This window comes from Ostrinia nubilalis, chromosome 26 (assembly GCF_963855985.1).
Source record: "Ostrinia nubilalis chromosome 26, ilOstNubi1.1, whole genome shotgun sequence".
In the NCBI taxonomy this organism is placed as follows: domain Eukaryota; kingdom Metazoa; phylum Arthropoda; class Insecta; order Lepidoptera; family Crambidae; genus Ostrinia; species Ostrinia nubilalis.
Window position 1 is genome coordinate 3,393,502 of NC_087113.1, and position 18,143 is coordinate 3,411,644.

The window sequence follows — 18,143 nt, forward strand, 5'->3', positions numbered from 1 at the left end:
TAAGGCGCTAAATGCAGGCCGCTGCCAACCGATCATTGGGGGAGGCCTATGTTCAGAAGTGGACGTACTATGGCTGAAATTATGATGATGAGGGTATTTGTCATCATAGATCAAAAAAATATTCTTGGACACTGCCATGTAGTCCCAAACTAAGTAAAGTTTACTTATCATCTTATGACTATTACATGTTTTACATAACATTTAAAAAACACCCAGACAATGCTCTGAAATGTTTCATTTGTACGGGGATCGAGCTCGCGATCTAAGGCATATTTGTCCCATATGCGACTTTCCCATTTTTTGTGGCAACGAGAAGCTACGACGTCACTGATTCGTAAACACCATTTTCTATTCATCATACTTTATTTCAAAGCAGCTACTGAAGATATTAATAATTTAACTCTTGATAACAATCTCACCCGAGGTGCAGATGCGATCTATGGATGAGTTTCCGGAGAAAATGCCTATTCATAGCTTATTGAATAATTGGATTCTCAACCCTAAAATTAGGTTGTTCTTAATGTGAATTCCGTCAGATTATTATCTGTCTATTACAATCTAACGTAATTTAACTCACTGTTAGTTTACAATCTCACGCGTTATATTATAATCTGACGGAGTTCACAATTTGACGCTGACCCATCATTACCAGGTCAAACCCGGTCGCGGGGCGCGTCGGCGGGCGGCGCGTACGGCGACGGCGGCTCGCCACACCAGGCGCGGCCATCTTTCTTCTCCAAGCTCTCCTCGAGGTTCAGCAAACGGTAGGCACTCACTTACTACTCACGCTCATGTCATATATTTTCTATGTTGATATATTAGGCCAAGGATGCGCGCCACGATAAACTTTTATCGACTGCACGATAAGCCTATACATTTGTCGTCTAAGTCGATAAAATTTTATCATGGCGCGCATCTTAGCCCAGTTTCTACCAAAATGGAGAAGAGAGATGTGTTTGAATAACCAAACAGATTTTGTGAACCGAAGCTGAGTGGAAGAAATATGATGTGCATAACGAAAACTGATAGTTTATTCAAACATCTACTCTTCTTTCCCTTTGATGAAAACTGAGCCTTACAACTGGGTGAACTTATACAACTTTGTGGAATCTGTACGTATAAAAAGCAATGACTGACTGCTAGATCGTAGCTAGGTAGTCATAGGTCCTGGTGCATAAAACGGGGACTAACTGTTTAGGTTTTATCAAGCTAAAATACAAATAAATATGTCAAAACAGCAACCGAAACTTGATGGAATTCTCCTGTATTCTTTAAAAAATTGCTATAATGAAAATCATGTTGCAATGTATTTTATTTACATTCTGAATTTGGCACTGTGTTATTTAATTGGCGGAGAATAGCGCTTGTTGAAGATGTAGGTAGACCATGACAACCAGCCGAAAATTTATCATTGTCTCTTTTGAATTTACTTGTAATTTTAGTAGTAGTTTTTAGGTAGTAATTTTTATCGACTACCACGCCCCCTATTGCGCGCCCTTATGGCCAGTAGACCGACCTGGCTCACTGTGTCACAGACGAGACAGGGACTGTGTCACCAGATTGTAGCTTGCCTTTAACCTGTTTATAACTGTCTGATTAAACCGTCTCGGCCACAGGTCTTAACCAGAAGGGCGCGCAACCCTCATCACGAATTGGTTCCCGCTGAAAACCAGCTTCTCGGCATGACGTTTGTGTCATGTCGCGATTTTTGCTGAGCGGGCGCCTATTCAGCATATGTTTTTATTTATTGTCTGTTATGTTTTTATGTTTTTTTATGTACTTACTCTTGCTTTGTATACCTTAAATGATAATTATGCTGAATAAAGACATTCTTATTCTTATTCTAATTATTTTGGCGTAGGCAGAAAGAAAGGATTTTCCAAAATTCACCCCCTAAGGATGCTAAATCCGATTTTTCATTAGTAAGTCTTCCAAATTACAGAGAAAAATCTTCTTTAGTCGGAGACTCCAAAGTTGTATAAGTTTTCTACATGGGTTATATGGTTCTCCAACCATTCATTTTGTATGGTTCGTCGACATGAAACACCTTTCTTCTATATTTTGATGTGTAAATAAACAAACAATGAATAAAAATCAAGTTGAAATGTGTTTCGCGAATCTTCTCACTTATTGAAACGAATCTTTCAATGTTGAACTACTTCAGTAATTACTCATAACCTACTAACATCTCACAAAACACACAATTTTATAAAATCACGTCACTAACCATCGATCTACTGACATGTGACTAACCTTTTGGGAATAGGTTATTATTTTCCAACATTGTGTCCCATGAGCTATGACGCTTTGAGCTATATAGAATCATTTCTGCTTTTCGTGTGCTTTTGTGCCTAATATACTATTAAAGGTCATAGCAGACATATCAACTCGGAAAGGGATCGTAACCGTATCAACTCGAGGCGGTCAGTATTCTTTGTATGAAATTCCACACTTATCCGCATCGTAAACGCCTCGCCTCGCGATTGACAGCGCGCGAAAGGCGATACGGTTTTGATCCCTTTCCGAGTTGATATGTCTGCTGTGACCTTTACTAAACTCAAAAATCAAAAGATAAAGTACAATCGCACACAAAAGTCTTAAAGAAAATAAAATTAAGCTAGAAATATCATTTCACGCAACGCTTCAATGTTAGCATTGCACCGCTTGCTGCACTGTCTCATTCGACATACTTTACACGATACAATTATAATTAAAATATATTTCCTATATTTATTCGCCTACGGCGGACTATGTCCAACTGATAGTTGAAAAAGGGTTGTGGAAAAAGACTACTTATTACTATTGAATCTGAAGTTCCATTTTGAACAGTATGAGCTCCAATTGATAGTGTTTATTGCATGATTATGATTCCTTCATTACAATATTTTGAATCTTCTCACTTAAACTTTTTTACAAAATATATTTTATGAAAATGACAGGTACAATCGATGACAAAATTGCAAAATTATATATTTCTGCTTTGTACTTTCTTCTTGCAAACTTTAACTTTCCAACTTATTTTCTGTGTCTGTTTAATGTAATTAAAACTAATACCGGCATTAATTAATGTGTTTTAACTGTACTTAGCGAAACATTGTCAAAAGGGCTCCCATTCTGTTCACGTGTCCTCTCCCACTTACTGTTCTTTTTTGTTTTATGTAAATAATTGTACACCATTCGTAACACACTGTTGTTTAACTTGTCACTTATTAACCCATGTCTCGTCTTGTTCGTTGTGTGTTTATTTCACTTGTCGATGCTAAAATTGTCTCCCTCGATCGACTTCCGAGCTCTGATATTATATACATACATATATTTTTACTTTTTTTTCGAACTCGCCAATACAGGGGATGCACGATGCTAAAACCTCCCTTAATTCTCCCTTTCACTAGAATACGTACGCACAAGGTTATTTTGTAATTGCGCGCTCTCTCCTCAATGCCCATAGACTATCCATAAACGTATTTTTGTTTTTTTCGAAAGTTTACATCGCTTGAGTAAAAAGCCCGAGTCTCAAGTAGTTGAAACGTAGATGGAAGCATGTTGTGATCCCCTTTTCTGAATGAATCGCTACTTTTTTAATTTTATTTTTTTATTTCGCTGACGATGTGAGCAAAGGCAATACAAGCGCAATGCCTGTACGCTTTGAGTGTTGTCCGTAGTGCTTGCTAGTGACGCGATTCAACGTGTAACGTAAGTACCGTGACCGGTTCCGGCCTCGACGACTAAGAGGTGTACGGTGAAAGAATAAAATACATTTTTGGCATTTTAAAGATACCTCGTGCATCCCCCGTACCGAGACTAATTTTTTTCTAACCGTACGCTTCTACTAACGGTCGCGTCTATCATGCCGTCTCGCTTTGTCTATCCACAACCCTTTTGCGTAAGTGTCGCAACGTGACAGTTCTTTTTTTCAAATATCAAACGGAGGGAGTTTTTGTCAATAGTATTGTGCATCTGATTGTGTTGAAACGCGAGCGATTTTATAAGGTTGCCATACGGATTATACGGTTCTGAGAGACTAGACAGTGTAACATACTTTATCGATATATCGAATAGTTCAAAATGTATATGAGTTATGCCTTCGTCACTACACTAATTCGCCTCTAGCGTTAAGAAATTAGAAGCGAATTATGCAACGCCATCTACATTTTGATGACTCGGTAACGAAGTGGTGTTACATTGTCTATGCTTTTACGTTTAACGGTTAAAGCTAGCGATCTAGCAATGCGTCTGTCGACTTTTCGACCCAATTATGGCGACTTTATATTCAGTGAAGTAAAAAAAGTTAAAAACAAGTGAGCCGGAGTGAGAAGAGGGCGGCGATTCGGCTGAAGATTGGTCGTCTCGCTCACCCGTTCCGTTTTACGCAGGTTGAACCAAAACCCATGAGCGGAGTGACGCACCACTGGGAGGCTTCAAGAAGGACTAACGTTAAAATATTAGAAAAATTAGTATAAATTACACTGGGAATTTACTCATAGGCCATATTTAGCATTCTTACTGACAAAAAAATCTTATTCGCAGCAAACTAACTCAACCCCTAAGACAGTAGTAATTAATTAAAAATGTACAATTTATTTTAATATTATATGTGCCTTTGGGTAAATAACAGATAACTTTATACGAGCTACTCGTTGTATCAAATATGAAACATGATTATATTTATTCTGATTGTCTGTTTCACATTTGATACAGCGAGCAGTGAATTTATTTAGGTGTTAACTTTTTTCATTGGTTTATAAAGCTTCCATCCTAGTTGACATTTGATTGGAATTCGATAATTCGATTTGTATTCATTATTAAATATTAAATAATTTAAAAAAATATTATATCGCGGCGACATTTCCATCTACATGTTATTTGTTTGAACTTGGCAAATGAGCCTGAAAAAAAAACTAGTTTTTTAAAATTACACCATTTTTTTGACATAAAAAAAAATTTTTTTTTGTTTTTTTTTTTTTTTCAAATTGGTAGTTTTTTCTTAAAGTGATAAATGGTTGTGCTAATCTATTAGTGCCATTTGTGACTTTCATCAAATAACATGTAGCAGAGATCTAGTCCCGTCGCGGTCTGCATTTCATCCTAGCTCTTAAGAAGTATTTGATTTCGAACGAATTCTCTACATTCCAGGGTTCCGTGTTTACGCTTTTTTAAGTTCACAAAAATGCACAAAAAATACAAACTCGTTTTGTTCATATTTATTTCGGACTCTGCATGAGATGTTAAAAATTTCGACGACTGAAAAAAATATTTTGTATATTTGTATTATTATACACACTATACTTAGATTTTTCAGTGACAATTTCTTGTTGTTGAGCGTTATTGTGGACCATGCGACTGTCCTCACCACTCTTGACATCTGACGTAAGCATCGTCCATGTTTCCTCTACGATATTTTGTACACGCTGTATTTTCCTAGACAATTATACATCCTTGGGAAATGGTCCACGCAATGCAATTATTGAATAATGTTTAAGGAGTGAGTGAGATCTATCAGTATATTAGTTAGCGAGTAAGGAGCGGCCCATCCTATAGTTTGGTACAAATACTCAGTAGATGTTACCATATAGAAAAAAACACATAGGCAGCAGCTGTATGTTTAACTAAACAAATTAATATTTTAGGTCATGTACCCCTTTTATCCACGACTGTACTCTGTAGCTGTGTAAAGGATATTTATATTTGTTACACTAGTTGAAATATTTTAATAGTATCACAGCTATCGTGAATCGGTGTTAGATTTGAAAATAGATGATAAATGTTAAATACGTTCTCAATAATGTTGATGCAATAATAAATAATCGAAAAGATATAAAAATCACTATTCAGCAGTAAGATTTCCATATTTTCTGATTACTCATACGTGTAGGTTTATATTTGATTAGGATCTTTAAATTGTACATATTTGTACGAGTGGTGCGCATGATATGGAGTGTGGATGTATCTTTTTACATAGGTATGTCTGTTTTCCTAACTTTTCTATATAATATGAAGACTCCGTATATCTAAATAAATATCTAAATATTTATACAATAGTATTTTTCCCCGTTTTTAATATTCTATTTGTAGTTTTTTTGTTATACTAGTAACAAGACTCGATGTGAATTTGTACAGACGAATGCAAAATGTAGTTTGATTTACTAAAAAAATTGTAGACTCATACTCATGTTGCATTTGGATGTACAGTTTTTGACTATATAAGTTTATTTATAACATATGTATATGTATTTGTCTATATTCATATTTACGTAAACGTGTTTACGTATATCTAGTTGTTAGTGTCCAGTATTGTCTTAATTTTTTTAAATCGTGTATATCTAAAATTAGATAGTTATCCGAACAAATTTATGTCAAACTAGGTGCTCTTAGTGTCATCGTTAACTCTCTTGACGTCCATGGCTGACATCGGAATTTGATTTAGATTTATTAGTACACACCTCTAAATTATGTTTCATTTAATATACATTCACGCCCGTATTCACAAACATTACTACGAGATCTCACAGTGCGCGTGGACGCACAGGGTGAGACACGAACCAATCACAGAGCTCTATTCAACGCTGTGCGTTCGATTTGCTGCTTCACTTAAGCAAGCATCGTTTGTGAATACGGGCGTAATCCGACTTGTAAGTAAATAAAATAAACAAATGATTAAAATATGCTTTTTTTAAAACACATAGCCTGAGCTTGGAAATGATTTGATATTAAATTAAATTCGTGATATTAGTAATGTTTAAGTTTACTTGTTAATACGACGATTAAAACATATTTGAATGTACAAAAATCACGAAAAAGATTTATATTTGTGAAATTATACAGGGACAAAGCTAATATTGAATTATAATTTTGGAGGTTGTACTGTTAAGTACTAAATATGGATTCCTCATTCATGTTGCCTACTTAAAACGAAATTATATTATGTAATTTAATATTATACAGCTATAGATCAATGTGTATCGGACGCACAGAATTGTGCATTATTTTCTTTTTTTTTCATTGAGCATTTCTTTTTTATTTTAGGAATTATAATTGTAAGTATAATTATTACACATGATAGGAAAAATGCAATACATTCTAACTTAGATGCTAAGTTTAGTTAGATATTTAATTGTAATCTTTATAATTGAGATTTTTCGTCGTTTATTTTGCCTTTTTTAATTTGACATTTTATTTGCTTTACTTAGCATTTTTACTTCGTTTCGCCGTAATTATTGTCCTTGTGTCAAGTGTGACATATCGAAGGGATTTGACATTTAGAGTTAGAATGACATAAAAAAATTATTCGATATTAGAATTACATTTTTGTAGAATTCTAAATCGCATTCTTACGATACGATTTCGAATGCTACAAAAATATTATTTCCACTATACGTGACAAGTCATTACAAACCCTACGATGTGTTTCACACACATATAAATATACATTTAAAATCCATCCAACTATGTAATATAACATGGGCATTGCTGTAAATGCATTTATAATTACCATATTTTACATATGTTTGATGTTTGTGACTGTAAGTAGAACGCAGAGTACATAATTGTTAAAAGTAAATAATTATTCTCAATTTCAGCTTCTGTAACTATTTGAAATGCATTATTTGGCGGCGAACAAATTATTATTTATTTACAGGATAAAACAAAAGTAGTAAAGTTTTGTATAAAGTGTTTTTCTACGCCTTCTTTGAAATATAAAAATAACATGTCAGTTTTGTATTGTACAAATCACGTCCTTCGTTTCGTGGCATCGTACGTAGTACACGTAGCAAATACTGACAATGTACAGTCACGATCACAAAAATGTGTACTATGTAAGTAATTTATTCACTAAGATTTTACATTACAATGAAATATTTTTTAACATGACTAAAATTTAACTTCGCCGCTGAATATTGTAATAGAAAGGCCTACAATTACCGACTTAGTCGCAAACGTAAACATTGTGGTTTAGGACTGGATTAGAGATTTAAAATCCTGTGAATACTGTGTTTATGGATGTGTTGCGCTTCTCCGAATAATCAGGTTTTCAATAACATAGCTATGTGTTTTATTTTCATATCCCTTTATTCTTTACGACACTAAGAAAAAAAATCTGGTCACGCTTAGTCTAAAAGTAAGCCGACTAAGGGCTGATTTTACCATCGTCGGATAACTTTTAACTGAAGAAAAATCAGCCGTTAGATATTTTTTTTGCATAAAAATAGTGATGAGGAAATTTTTATTCCAAAAAATTTTCATATACATTTTTTATGCTTACTATAGTAATCGTTTACGTTTCAATATGAAAAGTTATACAAATAAATATTGACGAAAAATAATTACCTCTGTTTAGTATTTAAAAGAAGTCACGTTGCAACATTATACATACAGTGAATTAACTAAAAAGTGTTTTTATTTTTGTGTCGAATATAGTTGTCTACAGAAGTGACTTTAGATTAGGCACCAGTGTGATTAAGCTCTCACACAGCTTTAGTTGTAGTATGTATATTTTACTACTTTTAAAGAGTTCTCCAAAATCTTATAAGACTGGCTATTTTGCAATGTTAATTATTATCTTTTTAGGATTGTCAACCCAATCTATAGGCTTTAGAATCTTCTTTTTTGTCACTACACCCGATACGATACAACGAGCCGTGATGTCACTTCTGTCTTATTAGTTGACAGCGTTCAATTAAAAAGGCAGAAAAAAATCACATAGTTATATCGTAACGGTTTATTTGTATGTGTATTACAATAGGGCATTTGTCGCACCTTTCATGACCTGCCACGAATCTCACAAACGCTGCTAAATAACCAGTCTTATGCGATCAAGGTGTAGTGTGCTAGTGTTACTACTGGTGACCGGTGTCACTACCAGGGCTAGTGTCCCTGCTAGTGACCGGTTTCACTGCTAGTGACTGGTGTCACGGCTAGTGACCAATATCACTCACAACTAGTAACTAGTGTCAGTTGGCCAGTAGTAACGGTAAGTATTGTTTCATCAGCCTTTCCGTGTTGGGTGAGGCGGGCGGACGTCAGAAGCCCCGCATATTTTCCTCCCTGGATATACAAAGGAGGTACGCGCGCGGATCGTATGGAAAAATGTTTTATTTCCAATTTTTCTTTTCCAATAATACCCTAAAGTTTGGTGATTTCTTTTTTTGAGAACGATGCGTTTTGTTACTAATTTTTTGAGGTTTTTTACGCTATATATTTATCTACTTATGTGTATTAAATATTATTTATTTGTAATGTTTTTATTGTTTTATTTATGAATTGCTGAAACAAAAATGATTCATAATTAACAATATATTATTAATATTTTATCAATTAATTTTGTTTTTATTAGGTACATGTAAAATTATTTATTATACAAGTATTAACATGTATTACAATGAAAACGTATCGTTCGTATTAAAATTTTAAATTAATGTTTTTTTTTCGTTGACGTCCAGCCGATTTGATCTAAGCAATAATCAAGATTTCTTTCTTATCAATTTATGAGGCAAACCTGAAGTAAATGTTCAAATGAATTGATTTATCATCGATTTTCGTATCGATTAGCATATTCTGCAAATAAATAAAAGTTTTCTGAAGTCTGAAGCTAGCAAAATAATAAAAGTTAGAATTTTAATAGGCGTTAAATTTTATAATAGAGTTAAAAATTAGTGAAAAATCGACTGGACTTAGTTTTTTTGGTAAATAACGGAATTTAATCTGCTTATTCTGGATACCCTTTGAGTTTGAGACGTTTTGGCATTTAACTTTGACTAATCGTGTGATGCATTGCCCCTGACTTTGGTTATGATGAAACCAGGTAAATTGATATATTCTGCGAGCTGAGAAAAAACCATTTGAAACTACTGAATGCTCAGTTTTTTGTGTCTAATCACCTCTGTGTAGTCAGAAATTGTCTTATAAAAATATGATTTATTATATTAAATAAAAAGCATTCAGTGTTTCAAGTGAAACTACGCCTATTTTAATCAAACGTTATTTTGAGTACTACTTTTATACTGGTATGAGCATGTTTTACAGATTGGTAAGTCCCGTAGGTATTTTTTAGCATGTTAGAATAGGTAACCACGTACTTTAATCCACTGATCAGAGTCAAATATTGCAACCATGTCAAAATAATATAATGTATGTAAAATTTTTGTGGACATCCAATCGATATTATCAGTTTTTTTTGTCACCAGAGTGGTTTTTGTTTTGGTCTTTGCTTTTTTTTTAAAGAATAACTGAGTTGACAGAACCATCGCGCGAGAAAAAAGGCTGCCTGTTTTTTCGCGGTAATCCGGAGTTCATGTTGAGGCAGCTGCAGAATAGTAAAAAAAAATTTGACTGTACTGATATGACATAGTAATAAAAACTGTCTTCATCAATGTGATCAGTGGATGAACAAAAGTGGCTAAAATTGTTGTGATGCTATTTGTGTTTGCTTGCTTTTTGTCTGCTTCTAGTTTTACCCTTATGTGACATCTGCACCTTTTAGCTACCCCTGTTCTATTGTAACAAGTCCCAGATCAAAATTTTTACTTGTATCAAACTACGTACTTAAATTCCTGGTTAATGTAGTCTACCCCGAGTTTTCTTGAACTACTTTGTAGTTTTTAGCATGAATTGGTTGAAATTATTAAAGTTACTGTCTGTTAAAAATAATAAATTGGTTATTTGAAATTGTAAATGCCTTGTGACTCCAGTTTTTTTCATGATCCCTGAATGAAAACTTCTTATTTTTGCATAAGTATTTTTTATTGATCTTTGAAAAAAGAAATCTAAATTTAATTTTAAGTAAATTGTACATTAATGAATTATTTTTGTGATTTTTTAAGGTTTTCTTTCCAATTGGCGACAAAAAATATCGGGCTTGTTACAAATCAACGATGGCACAGTACGGTGTGCGCGATGCGCCCTTAGTTTTTAGTGTTAGTTTATGTTTTTCTGTTTTTAGGCCATTGGAGGGCACCACCCCGAAGCATGCCGTAGGAGCTAGCCCACAACCCCTCCTTGGGTAATTATTTCCCGTTCATTTTACCCTCATTTATTTTTTACCCAAGTTTTTAAACGGTACGGCCGTGTTGCTACATTTTTTTGTTGGGTATATTTTTTTGAGATAATGTTATTTGTGTTTTTTGTGATGTCGCAATGTGTGACTAACGCGAGTATTTCGGTTTTTTTAACAAGCCGTTTATAAAAAAAAAAGACATGGAAATTGGCCATGTGAGTCACTTCCGTGTACATAGTTTTCTATGTAATAAACAGTACTTTTGAATTTCTGATATTTTTGCACAATATCATGCGGCATGGTTCTAGATTTTTATGAGCGTGGCTCATGCGATTGTGCAGAAATCTCGAAGAATAAGATTAGAGTAGCACACCGTTGATTTTTTGTCGACCGATAGTTGAGTCGGGCTGTTGATCAGTATGGGCATGTATGGGAGTGCGCACACTACGCCGATTCGATTTGGCCGATTCTTCATACAATTTGAAATCGGGCACAACTATCGGCCAACTAAAAATCAACGGTGTGCGCCTACTCTTAGTCTTACAGTAGGTACAGTTACCTATATATTAATTTGTTTGGGTTTTTCCTTTTTAATATAGGATACAAAGTTTTACACACCTATCAGTTTTTACATAATCACTCGATCGTCATTCGTACATTTTTGTGACTAATAAATCTACATTTTGATTCATACAGCTTGTTTAAAAAAGTATTATTATCACCAAGAAAAAGAGAATGTGAAATATGTCGTTAAAAATACAAATAGTTAAATAAGCGCCATCTATCGTCAGGAATGTAAACTAAAATGTCGGACCAAGTTTGTACAGCAAGCAGGGTTCTATTTATTGCTGCTGATGATTCCTGCTGGAGGGAAATATGGATGTGATGTTTTTATCTACCTACGATTCTAATATCCAGTTGTATCTTCAATATTCTACGGTTAATCTATGCTTCAACCATCTTTGTCAGTAATAAATATTTACCGGAGATTTTCCTAGATAAGTTAAGCCGCGTATTCTTCTCTCGTACGCAGAAGGTAAAGTCCGGTCGCCAAGCAGATAGAATTTCATCCAATGACCCCAAGCTACCCATCCTTATTGATACCAATTATATTGATATCGCGCTCGCACATTCATTGTGAGACCGGCGACCGTAGTGAGTGTGCGAGAGATAAGGATAGGTAGCTTGGGGTCATTGGACGAAATTCTATCTGCTCGGTGACCGGACTTTAGCTGCAGGTCTATTTTAACCATGCTTGTTTATTACCAACATAAATTCATAGTTTAACCACATAATATTTTCAAAGCTACCAAGTGTAGGATAATACTGATATTGGGACCTGTAGGTGGTTAAATACAGCTTAAACCACAAACTAATATGATCTGCCGGTGTGTAGGCAGGGCAATGAGGAGCAGGTGAAACCGCGGGTACTGAGGTTCACCTGGAGCATGAAGACTACCTCCTCGCGGGATCCCAACGAGATTATGGCTGAGATTAGGAAGGTAAGGGATCTGACATATTCAAATATTAAAAATTAAATTCAAGTCTCTAGCTAAAGTTAAAGTTTTTAGTTTCGTTCTGCAATACACACCTTACAGATTAGAAATATTGATAGAAATTGTAAGATTTTAAATCTTGTGCACTTGAGTCAATACATTGACCAAATCGATTGTCGATATTCTCACAGATGGGAGATTACTCAATAAACAGGCAAGTTCAAATGATTGACCAAGTTGAAGAAATTCTGTTTTGTTTGCAAGTTGAGATTTAAACTGCAGATTGCAGAACCATTTAAAGGGTCAATTCGTGATTTTAGGGAACAAAATAATATGTATAATGTTTCACCTTTTGAGTCTTACTTATGAGCTTGTAGTGCGTTTTCAGCTTTGACTTGTAAGACTTTTACAGATAGCTGAGTAATCCATGACATGTTTACATTTATTTATTAATCCTTACCCATTCCAGGTGCTAGACGCAAACAACTGCGACTACGAGCAGCGGGAGCGGTTCCTTCTTCTGTGCGTGCACGGAGACCCTAACGCCGACTCGCTGGTGCAGTGGGAGATCGAGGTGTGCAAGCTGCCGCGCCTGTCGCTCAACGGCGTGCGGTTCAAGAGGATATCCGGTAGGTGGCGCTGTACAAAGCATGCTTTTGGCAGCAGGTAGTTTTAGGAAATGGAACAAAGATGGCGCTAAACCACAGCGCGAGCGGTTCTTGCTTCTATGCGTGCACGGAGACCCCAACGCCGACTGTCGCTCAACGGCGTGCGATTCAAGAGGATATCCGGTAGGTGGCGCTGTACTAAGCATGCTTTTAGACGCGCTGTATTATGGATACTTTTAGCAGCAGGTGGTTTTGGAAAGTGGAGCATAGATGGCGCTAAATGGTGAAGTGATAGGGACTCGTTGGTCCAGTGGGAGATCGAGGTCTGGAAGCTGGCCACGCCTGTCGCTCAACGGCGTGCGGTTCAAGAGGATATCCGGTAGGTGGCGCTGAATAAAGCATGCTTTTGGCAGCAGCTAGTTGTATGTAGGGCAACATAGATGGCGCTAAACCACAGCGCGAGCGGTTCCCGTTTCTGTGCGTGCATGGAGACCCCAACGCAGACTCGCTGGTGCAGTGGGAGATCGAGGTATGCAAGCTGCCGCGCCTGTCGCTCAACGGCGTGCGGTTCAAGAGGATATCCGGTAGGTGGCGCTGTACTAAGCATGCTTTTAGAAGCACGCGCTGTGTTAAGCATGCTTTTAGCAGCAGGTGGTTTTGGAAAGTGAAGCATAGATGGCGCTAAATGATGAAGTGATAGAGACTCGTTGGTGCAGTGGGAGATAGAGGTCTGCTAGCTGTGGCGCCTGTCGCTCAACGGCGTGCGATTCAAAAGGATATTCTGTAGGCATGCTTTTAGCAGCAGGTAGTTTTAGGTAGTGGAACATAGATGGCGCTAAATCGAAGAGGAAGTGATTGGGGTCTGATCCAGTGGGCGGAGCTTCAAGATATCTTGTAAATGGCGTTGTGTTACGCATACTTTTAGCAGCAGCACGCGGGCTTAGATAATGGGACATAGGTAGCGCGTAATCAAGATGGCAGCGTATTCAATGTATCGATTGTATACTTTCACAAACAATATGTAGGAAATTAGCAATTTGACAGAGCTGTGCTATGCAAGCTGTCGATGGATAACTTACGAAATGATATGCCCTTGCAATATGGTTTTTCAATTTGAATCGTTTACCCTACAGGCACAAGCATCGGCTTCAAGAACATTGCGTCTAAGATCGCGAACGAGCTCAAGCTGTGACTGCCCGGGACCGTCCCGCGCCGCCGCCGCCGCCGCCCGCCGCCGCCGTCCGGCGACGAGCGGGACACGCCGCCGCCGCCGCCGCCGCCGCCGCCGCCGCGGTCCGACTCGCTGCGACTATCCGCAGAAGACATGGTCCTCGTCGCCAACGGAGGTATGCGGACACCGTCCGGCGCACTCGCCCACTTCCTAGCGGCGTATACGCCGACCGAACTCTCTTTAGCGCGCTCCGACTATCTACGACCGCCCGTTTCTCCCGCGAGAAACTTCCTACCGATCCCACAGCCTCGGTCATCGCTGTCCCTACGGGCGGAGAGCGCGGATATAGACGACTCAAGATCGCGCACGCTACGACCGGCCATGCAGCATCAATCGTACTCGGTCAGCGTACACACGTTGCGGCGGCAGGCGCGCACCCGGTCCCCTCCTTGCGATTGTCTACCCACTGACCCCATCCCCCCTCCTGAGCTCTTCGACTTCTAAGCGGCGGCGTTTGAGGGTGTTTTGACGTCACACTTCTGCTTCACCTGTCATTAAAGTAATATACAGGCTGTCCCAAAGTCTAGCTAGTCTAGCTCTGATGTAATAACGTGCTAATTTTGGGACAACCTGTATGTCTTTGTCATAAAGCGAAGGCATAGACGATGTAACGTTTCACGTTATTGTATTTCTCGATGACACACGCCTGCATCAAGGCAAGTTTATGAAAAAGTCTTGATCAATTTTTTAACGTAATGATGCGTTAATATTACAGCATTAACAAAGTAATGTAGCCAGTTACAAGGCACAATTTGGAATGCAGGTGGAGCAGAAATATTAAGACGAGTTTCAATGCGCTATAAATAGGGAATTGAGACAGCTGTAAGCCCATCCCGCTCTTACGTATAATAAGCAAGGGAGAGGAACTTACAGCTGTCTCAATTCTAAATACTTGCGCGACTTGTATGTACACAATGTTTTTGAACGTATCTAGTGATTACATTGTAAAGTTTTGCTGCTAGAGATGTTTACGAATATTGCATAAAATACTTGCAAAACTTACCTTAGTAAAAAAAACATAAGGTTGATATTTAAAAGTAAGTTCAAAGTTGAAAATAAAAAACGAGTAATTGTTAAGCTTATGGGAATCTTTCGAATTTCAAATTTGAAAATCGAATGATCGATTTAATCGATTACGATAAACACGACTTTATCCGAACGCGATGTAGTGATGGGCCGATCGAAAGATCGCGTCATTCGATTTTTAAATAGTTTTACTGTTGTCGAACACGACCTCGACCAGTCTCTCAGTGGGTCTGTCCACTATGCAAATAAATCGATTAATCTGTGACTTAAGAGTTTTATTTATAGTGTCGATAGTGTAGTGTTGGGACATTCGCAGAAGGTTTCAATGTGCCAATCGGAGATATCCAGCGTGAGGCGTGCTCACAGCGACCATGATCTTGAGACCGGATGTTTATTTAATAGTAAACTTTAAATGAATTAGTTAAAGATTTTTATCGTGAACCCGCTCTCAATTTACGCCACTTGTAATATAATTTTACTTATCATGAATTTGTATTTTTTTCTCTGTAGATAAGTCGACTGGCAGGCGGTGCGCGCGGGTTGTTCCGATATTTTTTATTGTTTTTAATTTATATCAATTATTTTCTTGGCACGTTTTAAATCGTTTTGATGGGTTTCTTTTGAAAAGACATTGTCGCCGCACCGCCGCCAGTCTTGTGCTATGCTTACTACCGCGTACAGTACGTATTTTTAATCATATTGTAATAATGTACAAAGTGAGTTTGCGCTCAAGAGATACAATTTAGTGTTAGTTGTTTAATTATAATTTTTTTCCAATTATAATGACAAATATAAATATACAAAAAAAAACATATGTGGCTGTCGTCGAATAGCGATAAATGTTCATAATATATCGATAGTGTATCGCGTCACGCGGTTGTCTCGCGGTCGCCAGCGCAGAACTCTTTCTAATTGTAAGGCTGAAATTAGAAAGAAAGTGTCAAAGCGTCGTTCTCATTCTGTAACTTTACACAACATAGATGCATCATAGTCTATACTTACACTACTGAAATTTTAGGTGTGTATTGTATTTGTGATAAAAGTATTATGAACTTTGTAGTTATAGCAATAATGTTCATTATTCGTCGTGTCAAAATGTAAGTTTTTCAGTTGAATGCATTGTACTCAGCCTTCGGTTTGGTGATTAACACAGTTTCGTTTTCGTGATTTGGTGTGATGCTTTCCTTTTCTATCGTGTGAGATGTTCGCATACTTACTAGGTGATAAATATATTAAATAAATAGTATGTACGTCTGTATGTGTAAGCTGTGCGGCGATCGCGTTTTTTCTATAATATAATTAAGTGTAGTGTTATACTTTTACATGAAATCACAAATAAGACATCTTTTTGAGTGAAAGCCGCGCCGCCAAAGTGTTTTAATCGCATGTAATGTTTTGACAGAAAATTAGTTGTCGATGTCGATAAAGGAACGTGTACAACACTACTGTTGTTTTCTATGAAATATTATTGTGTAATAAATTTTTTAGATCATTAGATTCGTTTTCATTTATTATACCTCGTTTTGAAAAGCAATGGTAATATAATAAATTACATTATTTGAATGCAATAAGGGACTCAACTTGTATTATATTTAATGTTCATTTGAAAATAATGTAAAATATTTTGTCGTCTGGTCGTTTTTGAAAGTGCGGAATTATTGAGTAATAATCGTTGTGTATTAGGTTACTGCGTTTAGATTAGAAGTTCGCTGGATTGTATACGCTGCCGCTTGCTATGCTATATTTTATAAATAGCCTCACTGCTCTATGGGTCTTTTTATACAGGGTGGTAATTAATAGCTCGGATAGTAGATTGAGACAGTATCGATCGGTTTTAATACTTAAATATTTCTTTGTTTTAATCTCGTTTTTTCAACTTCGTGTTGTCTCGTGGTTTTATATTTCTCGTAATTTGAATTCATATTTCGATTCTGACTTTTTATGTAGGAAGTTACCACGCTTATTAATTTTATTGTAGTGTTCTAGAAGGTATAACATATCCCCCTGTATGATAGGTTTTCAAAATGGCGCGTGTCGTGTGACGTCACCCGGCGGCGCGGCGTTCGGCCGGGTATAATGTTTACATACTGTAGTAATATATTTATATATATATATGAGCTTTGTTTTATGATATAACTTAGATTAGAGTCGACGACTGTTGACGAGTGGTACGACCTTTGTGAGATATTCAAGTGGAAATAAATTTTATTTTTAATTCCAGCTCTGGAGTTTTTTTTTCGTGGAAATTTTAATTCAGAAGAATATACCAACACTTCAATTTATTTCGCAGACACAGAACGTAAAATACCCCTGTCAGAACAATACAAAGATGTTTCTGGTGTTCAAATACTACTTGCTACATCAATATTTAAAAGATTGATGAAAGAAAAATTTACTTCCCAATGCAATGTGAATTTTAACAGCGGATCGGTGAGTCGTTTTGAAAAAGTTGTTTGTTATGAAATTCTCGATATTAGTCCTATTCAAAAAGTAGTTTCATTTGGGAATCAGAATCACACCTTGGGACCGAACTGTAGTCCAGTTGTCATAGTAATTCATATAATTTATTTCGGGTAAAATCAAATGAAGCGAGATAATAAAAGAAGTGATAAGTCGTATTTACTTAAGTTTATATTTAAGTAAACAATTCAAATATCTACAACATTAAAACAACACTAAAAATAAGTTAAAATAGGTTTTTGAGTATTCTGAATTTCTTACAACTAAAATTGACTTTGTAATTGACAGTTAACAAGTGAACGATTAGTTTAATTCAAACAAAACAGTAGAAT

General features: G+C 36.5%; 1 protein-coding gene across 1 annotated transcript in view; it reads left to right on the forward strand.

The window, feature by feature from the left end:
- Nucleotides 1-16,846, forward strand: part of LOC135084402 (serine/threonine-protein kinase MARK2-like) — a 122,099-nt gene extending 105,253 nt beyond the window's left edge. The window contains exons 17-22 of the mRNA XM_063979178.1: nucleotides 653-764; nucleotides 8,988-9,059; nucleotides 10,937-10,996; nucleotides 12,387-12,492; nucleotides 12,956-13,115; nucleotides 14,228-16,846. Coding sequence (XP_063835248.1) covers nucleotides 653-764; nucleotides 8,988-9,059; nucleotides 10,937-10,996; nucleotides 12,387-12,492; nucleotides 12,956-13,115; nucleotides 14,228-14,286 — 569 coding nt within the window. The 3' untranslated portion in view covers nucleotides 14,287-16,846. The remainder of the gene's footprint in view (nucleotides 1-652; nucleotides 765-8,987; nucleotides 9,060-10,936; nucleotides 10,997-12,386; nucleotides 12,493-12,955; nucleotides 13,116-14,227) is intronic.
- The last annotated feature ends 1,297 nt before the right edge of the window (nucleotides 16,847-18,143 follow it).